General features: G+C 40.6%; 1 protein-coding gene across 2 annotated transcripts in view; it reads right to left on the bottom strand.

The window, feature by feature from the left end:
* Positions 1–2933, bottom strand: part of CTNNAL1 (catenin alpha like 1) — a 59378-nt gene extending 56445 nt beyond the window's left edge. The window contains exon 1 of one of the 2 annotated variants that reach the window (XM_030265826.4): positions 2684–2933. In XM_030265826.4, coding sequence (XP_030121686.4) covers positions 2684–2809 — 126 coding nt within the window. In that variant the 5' untranslated portion in view covers positions 2810–2933. Of the gene's footprint in view, positions 1–1058; positions 2097–2683 lie in introns of those variants that run through there. The other variant, XM_030265827.4, reaches the window with a different exon arrangement.
* Between the last annotated feature and the right edge of the window lie 14425 nt (positions 2934–17358).

Genomic DNA, 17358 nt, shown 5'->3' with positions numbered 1-17358 from the left:
CTCCAAAATAATTAGACTGGAAATGGGTAGCAGCAGTGACAGAGACGTCTAGACTTTTAAAGAATGCCATAGTATTTATGCATGGAAAACTGAACTAAAGACACCTATCCCAGTGAAGAAAATATTGCTTACTTTAAAGAAAATTGTGGTGCTTGACCCCAGAAGCCATGTTTTCTGAACTGCATGCCACATGCCTTGCAAAATACTGCACAATGATTCTTTTCACAGTACAGCAATGTAGACAGTGAAAAAGAAGCAAATATGCTTAATACTGTGGCTTAAAATTGTCATCTTTGTCATCTGTGGCACTCTTAAAAATGGGCCACATCAAGGTCTGAACAGATCTAGTTTAACTCTGTAAATACTCTAAGTTTTAAAACCAATTTTAATTGGTTTAATGAGTACATGCAGTAATGATTCTAAGGGTAATTTCTGCTGCTGGAAAAATCAGAATCTTATACCACTGCTGATAGCAAATGTACTCTGTTACAACACAGTCTATAAGGAAAAAAAAACACAAACAAAACCAACCCTCACAATTGCTGAGGAAAAACAAGCAGGCAAACACATGCTTACAATATTACAATGATGATGATGTACAATACAGTACATGAATTTAAATAAAAATCAGTGCAGCTTTTTTTTTTTTTGCTTTAAGAAAAGATTTAGTCCCACATGAGAGACGGAAAGTGAGTTTGTCAGACAAGGCACCTTTTGTTTCCTGTTTGCTTAAAATAAGTAGTGAAAAGCAGCAGGAACATTCTGACTATTTTTTCAGTAGTGTACAAGTATCACATAGCGCTTCTCAGGTTTTAACAAAAGGGTAAACTGTAAAGTTAACTTGACAGTAGGAACAAAGCTCGTTGCAAGTGCATTTTGTACAAGCAGGAAAACAAAGTCCTGAGGGTTACTGCATGCACAGCTTATGCAGAATCTACAAGCAAATTCTGAGACTAAGAAGTACTCTATAAACACCATTTTGCATAAATTTCCGAACAAAGCCAACGAATGAGTACAGGCAGAACTGATAAACCACTACAGTAAGTGGGGCTTTTTACCAGGCAGGGGGAGGGAGCTACTGCCGACACCATCAGCAACTTCAGCCTGAATCTGAACAGAGCTCAGCGCTCGCACTTCAAGGAACTTGTCTCAAGTCTGGAGCACCTTAGCAGGAAAACACTGAGCTCTGGTGTTCACAAATGCTCAGACACCTGGTATAGAGGGAAGTGAAAGCTGCTTAGCCCTTCTGGAAGATCTTGTCACAAGCTTTGTGGATAATGAAAAATCATACATGACGCACTTGTCTGCAAGTTTTGCTGCAAAGGTAATAAGGTCATTGTTGTTAAACAGTACTCTAGAGAAATCCAAAGAACATCTTCACATAAATCTGTTAAAAGTACAAATTTAAGATATGCAACTAAATTCAGCTTTTGCAACTGGATGTGTTTCTGACTGCTCTTAAGCTTCTTAAAAGAGGTCTCCCTATTTCATCTCGGTTGTTTCAGGACTTGAAAATTCATTTAACTTTACTTTGCCTTGGAACAAGTGGTTCAATCCCTTTGAAGGGCTTTGCTGTACTGACTGATTTCTCCGAACAGAAAAGAAAATACACATTACCATGATGCGCACAGAAACACAATTACCCATTAGAAACCCTCCCTGCAGCACAGGCATACAAATGCAAAACAAAGCTTACCACAGTTTGTTTCCAGATAGATTATGAGAATATAAACACAATTTGACCTCACCGGGACTAGTTCTTTTTGTATAGCTGTTACATATTGCTTGAAGATTTTGCACAGATAGGTTTTGAGTTGCTAACTTTTTTGATCAGTGTTCAAAGCACAAAAATCCTATTAGCAAACACTGTGCTGTTTTCAGACACTATTTTTCAAGAAAAAAAAATTCTAATGAGTACGTCAAACGCCAATTTTGTAACTAAATGTCAGAAAAAAACCCCAACAACAAAAAACCCACCAACGCCAAAGTGACTGCATATAATTACTTAGCAGAGCAATGAAAAGCCCGATTTGGATGGGTTTTAAGGTCATTTAGCACTGTAAGGGACATGCTAAAAGGTTCTCAAGACAGTTTGTCCATTACTGAACCTCTTAAAAACCGGGCACGATCCCGGGGTGCAGTAGGAGCTCCAATCAATGCAACGCTCAGGCCAGACCGCGAAAACACAAAGCTCCGCCAAAGCCCCTGGAAGACGAGCGCTCCCTCCGCGGCGAGCCGGGAGGGAAGGAGCGCGCTCCCGCGCGGGCAGCCAGCAGGCGGGAGGCTCGGGAAGCCGGGAGCGCTCGGGCGGCGGGGCCGTCCCTCCGGCCCCCACCCGCCGCGGCGTCCCGGGGCTCGGACCGTCAGCGGCACCGCAGCGCCCGGCGTTATGCAACGCTCCCCCGCGACCTTGCGGGGAACTTCGGAGTCTCTCTCGGGGACGGGCGTGCGAGCAGCATCACCCACACGGCACCGGCTCCGGCAGCCGCCCGCAGCCGGCGGGATCCCGGGACGGGCGGGAGGGGGCAGGCTCAGAGCAGCCGGAGAGAGTGGGCTACGGAGCGCCACGACCGGAGCGCGCAAACTTCGGCGGCGGCCGAGCTCGGTCCCGGGCGGGCAGAGCCTCCCGAAGGTTGTGGGGGGAAGGGGGTGGGAAGTCGTTTTCCCGCGGCGATTTTCCTACCTGCGACACCAGCGGCACCAGCGTCTGCTCCACGGAGCGCGTGCGGATCTCCAGCCCCGCGTCCGCGCCCAGCCCCGACGAGGACGACGACGAGACGCCGCTGCTGCTGCACGGGGACGTGGCCATAGCGGGTGAGCCGGGCCGGGACCCCCTCCAGCCGCGCCGCTGCTGCCGCCGCCGCGCTCCCGCACGGGCAGCCCGTGCCCGCCGCTCCCCTCACGCCGCTCCGCCCCCGCCCCGCGCCCTCCCCGCCCGCCCGGGCTCCGCTGCCGCGCCGGGCGATGCCGCGCGCGCGCGCCCAGCCCCCCCTCCCCTCAGCGGCCCCTTCCCCGCCCCTCGGGACGGGACCCATTTAAAGCGGCAGCTCCGCCCACCCGCCGCTCGCCCGGCCGCGCAGCCGGCGCCGGCCAGGGGCTGCCGCCCGCTCGCCCTCGCCACTCCGTGCCCGCCGCCCCCCGCCCCACCCCTCAGCCCGCGGAGGAAGGGAACCGGGAGTGGTCCCGCCACCACCGCTCCCACTCGGAGTTTCGCCTCCGGTCTCGCTTAGAGTGGCTGGAGGTGGAGGGTCCCTGCCCGAAGGGGGGCAGCCGGAGCAGGCGGTGGCTGAGCGGCTCGGGTGGCCCCAATGAGGCGGCAGTCCGGGCCGGCGACCGGCGTGGGGCTGCGGCGGCACCGGCCGGCACGGGAAGGGTGGTCTCGGTCGGGAAGTGTGGGGGCCAGGGAGAGGCAGCCGGGGAGCCGCTCCCTTCTTGGGAAGGGATGCAGTCACGATTCGCCTACTTTTAGGATGTGGGGGGCTGATGAGGTGTCTCAAACTAAACGCCATCAGCTTCTCTCTTAGAAGCCTCACGGCGAAGGGGGAAAAAAGGTTTTTTTTCTGGCTTTGGGTGATCTTTATTCCATACCTGGCCGCTCTTAGAGAACAGCTATCGTGTTTACCCGGGTTTGCCCAGCCCTGGTGCTAAAGTGAAAACATCTGTGATTGATACAGCTAAAAGAAGGCAAAAGTAATTCAAAGACATAAAAGTGGTTTGGTTTGTGTTGTGGGGTTTGTTACGGGCTAAATTCACTTCTCCACTTTACTTAGTAACATGTACTTGATAAGTATCCGTACGTGGATGCTTACAGGTCCCATTTGGCTAGTATTTGCTACGGTTGATTCTTCCACAGGTTTGTCTGCCTAAGACTGTGGACCTGGCACGGAGCTCTTCTGGCTGTTATCCAAACCAAGGTCCAAAGCGGCTCCAGCCCAGCACTGGGCAGTGCTGTGCGGTTGCCAGCAAGCCCCGTGTAGGGTCTGACAGTAAATCACCTCCGCCTAACTACTTAGTTTCCTGGTCAGAACTGATGATTTGTGTTTGACTGCTCAGCTCTTGCACAACACAACTCTATAATCTTGTCTGTGGCTCTTTTTATGTTTTAGATCAGGGACTTTGTATCATTTTATGTCTTCGAAAAGACTTCTGACCCTTTTTGCACATAGAATCTTTTCCACAATTTTGAAATACAGACATAAGATAAAGGACAATATTTGTTGTCCTTTAGAGTCCTATGGACTTATCCATATTTATTAAAAAAGAAAATTGTCAGAGCTGCAAGCATAACACTAGATAACGATATGACCCTGTTCCTAGCTCTTCAGGAAATTGGTTTCCAACACGGTCTCATATTTTCTAAAATGACATCTTATGTAACATCAAGTGTTTCAGGAGAGAAGTGAAGGCTTAAACCTGCCATGGTACAAAAACATCTAAATGATGGTGTAGACTTGAAATAAATGCTAGTCATGCTTGATCAAAGTGGTTTAGAGCACACTTGAGATTTCTTGTTTTGTTTTTCTCCCAAACTTTTCATTTTCTTACAACATCTTTTGTTCTTTTTCAGGTAATATGCTTTTCTTTTACTTCTCAATAGCCATATGCTAAGCTGTGGGAACAACTGCTTTCTTTTACATTTTGATAGAGTAGTGAGGGCAGATATGGTTGCAGCCTCCCTAAGACTCTACACTGGTACAGGAGAGTTCTGGATCACGAGCAGAAACATCCACCAAAGTGTCAATAATACCAGAGAGAAGTGCATTCCTTTTTCCCTCTTCCCCCTGTTATTCCCACTTATTGACTATTTTATGAATATTGCCATAATACAAATTAACAGTCATCAGCATCTACAGATACAAATCTATGCACTAGAAGGACATGAACACTTGGATGCACATGCAGTTTATAATTTGACAACTTGTGTCACTTAATTTCAAAGACAGCTACCTGTTGTCTTCAACACAATGACAGATCAGATATTCCAGAAATGAAATTTTCTGATTCAAAGCAGCCTTAGTAACAGAGGTTAATGATTGATTTAGAAGATTTATTTTTAAGAAGAAACACTGAGTTTTAAAGAGGCAAAAGTAGTTTAAAGATTATTTTTTACACTTAGTGGACAAATTGTGTGAACTTTGAAATGGCTTTCTGCAGACAGAAGTCCTGTTCCCAATCTACCACTTTGTTTTACTGCTTGCATTTTGTTATCAGTTGAGAAGCAGTGTTAGTGGGTGGTGCTAGTGACAACACTGTCTAGCTCTCCCCATTCTCCTCCTCAGGCGCTTCCAGTTTTAAGCATGGAAACCACTGCTCTGCTTCTGGGATCCTGTGCTATGCAAACAGAGAGCATGTTGTAATGTTTTTAATATAACACTGCACTAGCATGCTGCAGACTAATATCTTTGAAGACACCTTGAGGAGTTCGTCAAACATCATAGCCTGGAGCTTAATTGTGCTCTTTAATTATGTTAAGACAATTTGAATGAGCCAGTATGATAGATTGCAACCACACCTTTGGCATGCCAACACATACCTCTGAGGGAGCACACTGTGCAATGCACAGCAGTAGAACATTTGCATATGATCATCATCAGCCCACAAAAGCAGTAGCCCATCATCCCACAAAGAACATCCCTCATGGCTGCAGGATATGAGGACCACCCACTGGCCACGGCAGTCTCATGTTTCCACTTGAGTTATCACTTGAGTTACCACTGTTCTACTCTGCCTTTGAACCTGTAAAGCACTTGAAGTATGGAGGACAAAAGAAATGCCTAATGGACTATATTTCTAACTTCATAACTTAGTCAGTGGCCAAGGGGAAGGAAGTGATTCATATCCTCATAGCATTATGAACATGTCAATCTGGTCCTCCTTGTGCTTTTTCCAGACTTCACTCAAGGACACTTGCTCCTCTTTCCATGATCTCCCATGGATTTGGGCTCTGTGGCTGATAACAGGTTCCTACGCAGAACGTAAGCCAGCTTTCCCTCATCCAGCTCTTTAATTGTTCCTATCTGAAGTAGCTTTTGTGGGAGACAGCATTACTACCCAGCACAATGCAGTGCCAAAGTTCTCAGGCAAAAGTGCTGTTCCTTGCACTTTGACATTCTGTCAAGGATCGCTGGTTTGAGCATTTATGTGTAGTTAAGCCTCTCACTGTGGATGCTGACCTCTTAGCTTTGATGAGAATTATATGAAACATACTAATGAGCGTACTAAGCATATCTTATGGTACCTGTGCCACGGCTTGTTTGAAGAAGCTGTCAGTCAGCCTCACTTTGATGGAGCAGCTGGCACCTTAGCTAAGATGTCTGTGTTCCCTGGGCTGTTTAAAGCAAAACGAGATTGGTAACACTTAAACGGTTTAAATTATGCTTTTGCTAATCTGGTAATTTTGACCAGCATAAGGTTAAGCAGTGAACACAGAAGCCTTTTCCACATGGAGAAACCTTCCTTAGGAAGCAGGCTATAGTTGTTCCATATGTGCTGTTGAGGCACATGCAGCAAAGCAGATGCCATTTAACCAGTGAAGACGGGTTTGAACTTGTGAGCTGTGAAGAGGAGCTTAGCAGTTTCTGTCCACAAGGAGCAGTTGGTCTAGGAAGCACAAACTGCAGGGGGAACAGGGAAATACTAGCAAAAGCCAGCTGATGCGATCAGAGAGCTTTTTAGTCAATTTTGATAATGAGCATTTTTCAACATACTTATAATGAATAAGACATAGGAATTAGCTAAATTATTAACACTTTGAGGATGAATTCCAAGGGGTAATTGGTCTTTATCCTCCCATAGAGAGCATCCCAAATATCCAAGGGTGAGAGCAAGCAGTGCCTCCATTGCTTCCTTATCTCCCAGCTGCAGTCTGGAAAGCAGAGCTGAGTGGGCTAAGTGTCAGATTGCTCCCTTTCTCTTTCCTCCAGGTGAGATTAAAGTTATAGCGGTGTGGGAGGGGAAAGCACATCAATCATTCTTCCAGATGAAATTTAGAAATACACTTTAAGATTAAGCTTTTCTCTCGATTGCCTCTAGTTTCCTCTAAAATCTGACAAAATCATATTTCTTTTTTTTTCAGTGGGGATGTTTTGCAGGAACCTTGTGAAATCATTAATTTTAAAGACGGCTAAAAAATTTAGGCTTTTGAGAAATGTCAAAAGATGGGAGACAAGCATTGCGTGAAATGTCTAATCCTGATTATTAGTGGTTATTAACTCCAAAGTACATTACTTCTTTATAAAAACAATCAATATTTTATGTTTGCTTCATGCCCCATAGAAAAAGACTACTTTTTAAAAAATTTTATTTTATTTTATTTTATTTTTACATAGAGAGCATTTTATGTGACTCTACAGTGACTATATTTATCATTTTGTGAATTTACTAGTTTCACAGTGGGATTGCAACAGTTATTACAGAAACTATGAAGAAGAGGGGATATAAAAGTAATGGATAGATGTATCTGAAGGACTACAAGCTTGTGTCTGTTTTTATCTGAAGGTTTTCCAGAGTAATGATACAATAATAATAATATATATATATTCAATATATATAATATCTGTGCCCATACAGACAGAGGGTGATTTCTAGCTCTCTTTCCCTTTGCTTTTACAAGGTGGTATCTGTCAAAATCTTCAGTAACAGCCAGTAACAGCTATTTGGCCATGCTACCAAATGCAGTACACCTCCACTTCTGTCCACTTTGTCTGAGGAAAATGAGGAACCTTTTTTGGATGATCAAATGCTGATAGCCCATCATGGCTTCACTGCCTCTTTTACAGAACTCAAAAGAATACTTACCTGGGCTAGTTCTCCAAGAAGTCTAAGAACACAGTATTTTTCATCTATCCCAGCACCATCAAGAGACTTCTGTAATAAGTAGAAGTTTTTGAAAACATATCTTGGCACAAAACATATATTTCCTGTATCATGATGAACACAAAGAGCACAGAAGCTTTAATCAACCAATCAAAATTAAAGAAAGAACATTAAAGTCAGGGTCTGAAGGTTATATCCCATTTTTTCATTGATGTTTCCTACCAAAGCCACCTGCGGTTGTAGAAGATGTGTGTCTGAGGTAGGGAAGAGCAAGGGAACAATTTTCAATCCTGTAAAAATTTGCTTTTTTAATGAGAATATGAGGCTTTATTGGCAAGGAAAGATATAGTGGATAATATATAATGGATACTGCTAGAGTTACCCAGGATTTCCATTGTACGACCCATGCTTTTGGTTGAATATGAATACGCTGAGCCTTTAAACAGGTACTATGTCCTGCAGGAGAAGCTGAATCTGCTCTGTAATAAAGCCTGGGGTTTTTTCCCCCGTATTTAGTGCTTCCTTGTGCTATCCTTTAATACGTATTACTGATATATTGACTTGAATCTAACACTGACATTAGTGTGGCAGCCTTTGGAGGTGGAATGCCTCATCAGTTTAGCTTAAGCTGTGAATTTGGCCTTATTTCAAAAGGACATCTGAAAAATACAGTTTCAGCTTGATCTGTAAGTAGGAACGAATGTGCAGTTTTGTAAAATCATACCCTAGGAAAGGTAGAGTGCAGGATTCTTTTCAGACAAACACTATATAGTTTTATCAATGCATCACTATACTCTTTGAAATTCTGTGCTGCCGTAACATCTCAGGCAAAATCCCCCAGATGATCAGCTCCTAGATGTCAAGCAAAAGTTTTGCCTTCTTCCTTGCAGTCTGTGAAATTCTTCTTTGGCGTGTACATATTTTTCAAAGCTGAGGCTTATTCATTACATCAAGGACCTTGTTCTAAACAGGAGCTAACTCCAGATTTAGAAGAAGGCATGAGCAGCCTTGCAATATGCAGATACAGGATAATGAACCCTCATGAAAGTCTTCAACTGGCCTGTAGCTAGGATTGGGAATAAGCTTTTGATAACAAATCTCTGATCGCTTTCAAATCTACGATCATCCTAGCACTGAATGGTATTTTGTTGTTTTTTTTAACAGTTCCTATAGGTTATAAAATAAAAATGGCGGATTAAAGGTTTGAAGAAATCTCTAGCCTGCAAAATCTTTAAGAGCATTTGCCACCTAGCAACAGCCAGGAATGTGCATTTTCTTCAAACAATCTGCAATTGTGTGATTTAGAAAAAACCTCCACGGTGTTTATAACTGCAATTGTAACTTATGTAGGAAGGAAAAATGCAGCAAAAGGCTCTGGTTACATCACTGACAAAAGATTTCATTACCATAAGAAGTCCCTAACAGGGTGACAAATAATCAAGATTAAAAAGAATGTGTGAGACCAGCAGAAAGGGAAACAATGACGTTCCCATTATAGCTGTGGCCTTTGCAATAAATGATATGTCAGCTTTTTCATTTTGAATTGTGCTGAATAACTTGGTGATTTTAATTCATCAGCAAATGAATACTTAGATTAGAAGCTATTTTCTTTTCAAATGTGCGTTTGCTAACTTAGTCATGCAATAAATACCACACTCCTTGAAAAGTGTGATAATACAGGTACTGCTTATAGATGTTAATGATGTAAACCACAGGTACTGTGTTAGTTTGCTCAGATATGTGAGGAAAGTATGGGAATTACATGAGAGAAAGCATAATTGCAACATGCATGAGCTGGCTGACTGTCAATGTCCTGTTGGTCTGCATTTTGTGATGTTAATGAGACAGTAGGGGAAAATTACACAGATGCTAATACACATGGGTTCTATTTAGATGATTATCATGCATAAGTCTGCAACATCTAAGAATATACTTTACTGAGTATCAGTTATCCCAGTTGCTCTTTTTTCCTCCTTTTTTTCTTAATCTCCTTATGGGAAGGAACCTGGGATATTTAAGGACGCTGCATCTTTCAGGCCGCCCTGACCTCCAAACTGTTGTAATTTGTTAAATTAACCTGGATCTGTTCTTAGAAAAATGAGCAGCTTCTAGACTTGTGTTCATAGCATTACTTAAAATTCCTTATTAACAAGGTACTAAACCCCACTTTGTTTCTGTGTATGATCTTTTTAAAACATGGGTTGTAGTTTCTCAGTTAAAAAAAAACAACTTAAGCCGAATGAAGACATTACTAACAAAATACTTCCAGTGCTAAAAGATATTGTTGCTAACCCCTTACAGGCAGCTGGTAGGATTCAATTCTGTTTCTGGCAGCAAGAGAGTACATGCTGAAGTATCAGAATTGGAGCAGAAAATTGTAAGTGCAGCTGAAATGGAAGGGGAAGCGGCAAGCTATTGCCAAGGGAGCAAAAGGATTTTTGAAATAAGTATATTCAGTGAGTTTATACTAAATATTAAAAGTTCCAGAAAGCATAATGTAAATAACTGAAAATTTAGAAGCCTCTCTTTTTCAGTCATGTTCAAAGTACTAAAAGCATTTCTGAATTGAACTTGACATTTGTACTGAATTGCCAGTGCAATATCAGCTATTTTTGGAAAACATCCTAATGTAGACAAGCCCTAATAGGCAAAAGTTTTGAAAGCAAAATGAGGTGTTGCAGTGCAAGCAGAACACTGACAGAGTGGATTTTTGCGGTACTCACTGACAGTAGTCCCAACTTGGCAATTCTTCCATTGATGTGCTTTGGAGTGGTGCCACATGAGGACTGCATGTTCAGGTGTGCTCGGGACACTGTTCATGTTCCTCAGCAGGAAGTTTGCAGATCACAGGTGAAAAGCACTTAAAAGTCCAAGCTTTCTTCTTTCACGGTCTTTTATAGCAATCAGAATGTGAAATCTAATTGTGGGCTTTGGATAAGGAGAAAATGGCTTCCTGATCAATGTTTCTTTGATCCTGCCATGAAGGATGGCAAAACCCCTGCTTCTCTGAAAAGAAGATAAACCAATCTATGGGAGACAGTTTGTGTTTTCAGTTCCAGGATTCATGCCAGCTATTTAGACTGCAAGTTGCTTCAGAATTCTCAAGACTTCATTTACTGTCTATGCCTCTATATGTACCCATTTTGATTTCTCACAATACTATGTATTTTACCAAGCAGCATAATTAGAAAAAAGTCACTCTACATTAAAACAGTGTCTTTTTTGAAACTTAAAATATCACAGGATGATATGTAATTGATAATTATATCCTGATGGAATTGCTCCCTACTCTGCCTGTCATGCTCAAATTCTGGTACATACCAGGTAGGGAATCTCAGCCCTTCCAGCAGAAACTGCAACTGTATTTTATCTACCACTGTGTCCTTCTCAAAAGTTATGATCAAAGTTCTGAGGGGATACAGCAACTGATAATATTCTTTTAGCTCTAGCAGAACATATCCTTGACTTTGAAAGACAGATGACTAAGATTCACATTTTTTTAAAAATGGGCATAGCAGAGGCAAGACATAAAGTGAAAATCTACCTAGATTAGTGTAGCCTGGTGTACAGGTCACACATGTAGCTTTCATAACCTGATTTAAATCCCTGCTTAGCCAGCTTCAGATCATGGTCTTGAAACTAAATTCCCACTTCCCATTTGCATGTTTAGCTATGGATGTTTCAAGGTGCTGTCTTTTTTTTTTTAAGAAATCTGTCAGGCTTCATCTTCACATTCGGATACAAAACAGAAACTGCTGTGTTCCCCACAATTAATTCTTACCCAAATTAAGGAAAACACATTCAATAGGATCTTTTCAGTCTTAACATTTTACTAATGTAATTATGATTTACTGTTCTTTTTATTTCAAAGTAGAGTTAGGACTTAAAAATATGATCTAGAGTAATTCATACTATGTTTAACAATGTTCCTGAATGTTTAACTTTCATCCCAAAGAAAGAACAGTAGAGTCCACTTAAGGTTTTAAACATAAGTTTCTTTTGTCCTTCCTAATGTTCTTTTCAGCATCTGAAGGTGCTTTAAGACATTTCCCTTCAAACCATTCATAATGGAAACTGAATTAATACATTTGACTCCTAAATCATGCATCATTTTGCTTCTTAAAACTTTCTTAAAAAGAACTCACATAATAAATACAAGTTTCAGAGAAAGTTCAGTGTTCCAAGGGCACTTTATAAAAGGCATGAGCAGCTGTCTTCAGACAGGGATTTTGTGTATTTATATGCTGATCCCAATAGACTTAATGTGCATGATGGAACTGTACTATAGCCATACAATTTGAATTAAAACTGTTACTTTTATATCTCTTATCACAACTCCTTTCCAGTTAACATTCTCCTCATTTAAATCCTGCATTTGTAATCCCTTAGGATATTTTTCCACAATTTTTAAAGATCAAAATATTCATAAGATTAGAATCAGCATTTTGTCATATTCCTCATTTGAATACAGCAAGCCTGCTTATAGTTGGTTCTATGTGGTTACAATTCTCTAGCAAGGAAGAATAAAACCCTAAAAACTGTTTTGTTGCCTTATACTTCCTCCATTAGGATTTCATTGAAGGAAATTCTTTGGTGGTAGTCAAAACCCTTCAGACAATGGCCTAAAACTGTTCCAGTGGAAGTCAGCTGTCATCTCCCGCATCCTCTGGGTCAGGCACAGGTCAATAAAAGGCACATTTGTGAATTCCCACTTACATAACCCAAGCTCTGGTCAGAAGAAGGCTGTATTCTGGTTTCCTACCACCTTACAACTTTTCTTACTTATCCTCTGTTCAGCGCTACGGATGTTCTCAAGTTTTTAACAGACTAATATGGAAAGATTGCTAGCAGGAATTAGGTTCAGGTAACATGCACCTATTGAACCTTAGTAGTTGTCATGACTCTGTTTTTGTCCCGTTCTAGAGTTGATAGTGAGAGACAGTTCATCCTTATTTACTTACCTCTTCTTACATTTATTTCCTGTCTAATGTGGTGGATGCAAACTGGGAGGGAGGGGAAGAATTCCTTCCCTGCTCTTTGATAAGGTGACCCTGAACAGTACTGATCATCAAGTATCCCAGTAGCTGAATTCACTTTCTGATGATTAATTCACCTTCTAATGATACATATTATTAGCTATTCCTCTGGTTTTCAGAGATACAGACTTCTCTAGTGAAAGATCAATGACAACCTCAGACACAGGGGAAGTAGATTTGTTCCCAGCAAGAAGGTACTACCTTCTTTTCCTTCCTTGGCAATTTTCCTTCAGAAGAACCAGTCACTTATTTTCTGGGGATTTTTTAAAGGGATTTCACTTTGATCCTAAGAATGTACTGAGAGCTGATCCAACCATAGTTAGTGTTCTCTTTTCTGGATTATTTATGTGAGGCTGCTGGGAGAATTTGTGTATTAAATTCCCTGGCTTTTACTTTCTATAGATCCCAGCCTTGGAGAGCATCTTAGAGAGTCAGAAAAAGTAACAAAGTAACAACTGGTCTTATTGTTCCAGAGGACCTCATACTACTCAAAAAAAAAAAAAAATTTTTTTTTGCATGGTTTAGCTGAGTAGGTGTTTAGGTGTTTTAATGATTTCTAGTTGAGACATGTTGCTGTGTAAACTTCTATCCCTTTCCAGTGGATGACAGACAAAATTTTGAAACTGTTAATTGAAGGGCAACGTAGAAGAGATTTTTTAGGTGGGAAAGCAGGATTAAGACAATGCCAGGAACTATGATCAAGGATAAAAAGGCTAAGTTTAGGCCACTCTCTTAATTTTTTTTATCTGAGGTCAAACTCTTATTGTTAATAGTTGCCTCTCTTTGTGCTAAGTCATTCGGTTTAGGTCTCATATAAAAAATACCAGTACAATCCAGCATGGACATTTCAATTCAAACTTTTCCAACCCTGCAGCTGTTAAGCACTAACCAGTTCGTTCATAGCCATTCAATTTGAGAAGGAATTCTTCAGCCAACTTTAATATTGCCTCATGGAGAAGTTCCATGTTTTCAGAGGAACATTTAAAATCAAAGCTTGTTGGCAAGTGGAGATGGCTGAGCCTCCTCTGTTCCACATCACTAAAGCACAGAGGGCAGGCAAGGCTGACAGGCCAAGCAGGCTTGTTAGACACAGCTTTCTTTTTCGGACAATTTCTCTAACACATTTTGCTACACTCCAAGTTGAATACAGGTGGAACCTGTTCCTCCATTGTAACGCAGAGCTGTTTCTGACCTAATACTTAAATACTTGGATAAAGCTGTTGATCACAAAATCCGAGATCAGAACAGGAATCTGGAACCCTATAACAAGCTAAGCTTGAGGATGCTCTTTGAATATGGTTCCCTAATGTTCATAGGTATATAGCACATCTTAATTCAACAAAATAAAGGTATACTGGATTAAGTTACAATATCTATTATAAGTCGTAACACTTGTACCTCCTGAAAATGCCTTTCCAATTGAAAGACTCAGGAACCATATATTAGTCATTGTAAGGAAAACTGAATCAGCATTTACATGAAACTGGAAGGGTCCTTGTACAGCAGCATATACTTGTGCACATGTTATGTGTTCCAGGCAGCTGTGATCTCTTGGAGAAGGCTATAAAGAGCACTAGTCTTGTTTTCTGACAGCCTGTAATATAATTTCTATCAGCCTGATGCAACGAGTATAATTTCTTTCCATTCTTTTTTTCCAGTGTAGGCTTTACTGGAAAATATAAAACAAAATATTCTTTTATTTCTTATATTCTGTTATTTGTTATTTGAAATCTAAAATGAGGCTAATATAATTGGTTATAGATTCCCTAGTAATTTCTTTTACTTGGTTGAATACTGAGCTTTCATCAGATTTCTACAGTGAATATTTTCCAAAGTAAATTCAGAATTATTTTTCAACAAATGTTTTGTACTGAGACTGAAATTCATTTTATGCAAACATATCACAGATGGTACCATTCAAATGAATGAGTGCAGAAAGTAATGCATAAAATTGAATCATCTAATTATTTTAAATACTTATGGGGAAAAAATTGTATCCAATACTGTTTTCAACAGATTTTGTATCCTCTCATTAAAAAATGCCATTCCCACGGACTTGTTTTGTCACGGATTAGGAGTAACATTGTTAAAGAAATATGTCTTTATGTAATGAAGTATAAGTCTGCAGCCTCTAAGCTTGCCTTCCCTATTAATTTTTCCTAAGTGTATTTTTAAAACCTCTTGACTTGTTTTCTTTCATCACATAATGTGTCTAGCCTGTATGACTTCCCTGTAGCCATTATCTGTGTCATTTATCTTAAGGGAATTTAAATGATTGAAACAAGCAGACTATTTTGTCACCATTTTAATGGTTCAATTTTGAATATTTCTGTAATATTTACCATATAGTTCATGGATCCAGCCATCCAATAATGCACTCTGCAGTAACCAAAAGCCTGCTGATGAAATCTCTGTACTCAGATTAGTTTGCTGACATTTGTCACTTTTTCCATGAAATGAAATGTACCCATTCTATCTGATATATTAGCTGGTGCAATAGGATGGCTGGAGGAGCAGAGTCTGCAGCGCTTCCATCCCCTGCTGCTGCTCTGATAATCAGGAAAGCAGCACATCCCTCACTTCTGGCAGGGAAGCAGTGCTGCTGCCTTCTGAAGTGAGACACCTGAAGGGATCTTACCTGCAAAGGGCTATTTGCACCCATGGTGTAGGGCTGATTCCCATACACAGTCTCTTCCAGGAACAGCTTATGGCTTCCAGCTTGGTTTTAATAAAAACAATTCTCAAATTCTAAATACTTCTGACTGATTTTAATTTTGTTTATCAACAAGTACACTGTGTTCAAGTAGGTTTTTCAAGTTAGAAAAGCTGCTAATGCCAGAAAACTGAGGAGACTTTTGTGCATTTTAAATGTGCAAAATGCATGAGTACTTATAAGTGATGCTGCATCCCATACTTTCTAATGAAACTCTTCTTGATAGCATTTCAGTGTTTACACAGTTCAAATTTTCAGGTACCTTTCATGTCCTAATTCTGCCAAATTTTTTTTTTTTTAATTCTAAAGTAAGAAAAACACAGCTTTTGGTTTTATCAAGAACTGTTTTTAACCAAAATAACACAGTTCACCATTCTTTTCAAACTATTTCTCAGACTGAAATGTGGTCTATGCAGTTAAAAATGTGGCAATAAAACAAATAGTCTTATAAATTCTTGTACAAGATGTTCCAAGAATGCAGTCAGAAGAGAAGGAGACAAAGAGGACTGGTGAAGGATAAAACATTGTGCAGGCTCATTTGCAGTTCTAAAGTGAATGCCTTTATGTGGCTGGTGCCTTTCCTTTCCCCTCCTTCTCAAAAGCAAGAGACTTCCAGGAGAGACTGAACTTTAAATTTGTTTTGGCATTTCTTACTGGGAGGAATTTACTAGTAGCTACAGCAAACAGAGTTAGTGATTTAGGACTAACTTTGACATATTTGCTTTTCCTTTGACTCCTTAAAGACAAGATTTTCGTTTTACAACATGTCTATCTGGGTTTTTTCTTTCTGTAGTTTGCAGTCTGACTTAGGGTTATAACAAGTTATATGAGTTATATAATATAATTAGTTAAATGTACTTGGACTTCCACAGCAAATCTGTAGTTAAGTCATAAACAGATGCCTTGATTTGTCTGTCCTCTGCTCTAACCATGAGACTCATTGTGTGTTTTTGCCAATACATATGTGATAGCTCATGGGGTTTGAACCGATAGCATTCTGGATACTTAGGAAGCTGCTCAAGTAGAAGCTGAGTCATTGGTGGATTATATTTTTAACTGGTGTCATCATCTCCCCACCCATTCTACCCAGTATCAGTTTGGCTGTGTATTTCCTTGCAGACCACCTATTTCCTTTTATTCCAGTCCTGCCTGAAAGCATTTCTAAGCTGCTCTACAGTACACTCTGCCATTTACTCAAATCCCTTTAGATATTATAATATACTGCTCAAGTGAAGCTAGGAGCCTGAGCGCTACATGAGAAGCAGTTAGGCTTTTTTTTATATCTAGAGTATAATTCTGATTATAGAGGCAAAATATGCCAAACACTACATTCACACAAAAATAGCAGGTGTCTCCTTAACAGGTGTATTTTTTACAGTGAAGCTTGAGGATGCTTCAGGTTTACTTTCACACACACTATTGTTACTATTAATTCAATGAGAAACTATACCAACCATAAAACTTGAGAAGTTACCAGTTCCAAGACATTTAATAAAATTTTCAGAACTACAAAACAGGAGGATCTCTGCAGAGTCAGATAATAAGGAAAGAAGCGTAGAGGCTGAGTTCTGGCAGGGTTTTTAATTTGTCAGACAAATTGGAAAGTTGACTAATACACCAGTTACACTTCTAGTAATACTGTGCTAAATGGAAAACCACCTTTCAAACACTGTTATTATTGAATCTCATGGGGAACCACTCCATATAACCACTCTTGTATAACATAATGAAGAAGCTTTATCACCCTAAACCAAAGGAAACTCAGGGCAGATACTTTTAACAAAAGGATTTAAC

Source organism: Taeniopygia guttata, chromosome 2, assembly GCF_048771995.1.
Source record: "Taeniopygia guttata chromosome 2, bTaeGut7.mat, whole genome shotgun sequence".
Classification (NCBI taxonomy): Eukaryota; Metazoa; Chordata; class Aves; order Passeriformes; family Estrildidae; genus Taeniopygia; species Taeniopygia guttata.
This window is presented reverse-complemented; position numbering and strand designations above follow the sequence as displayed.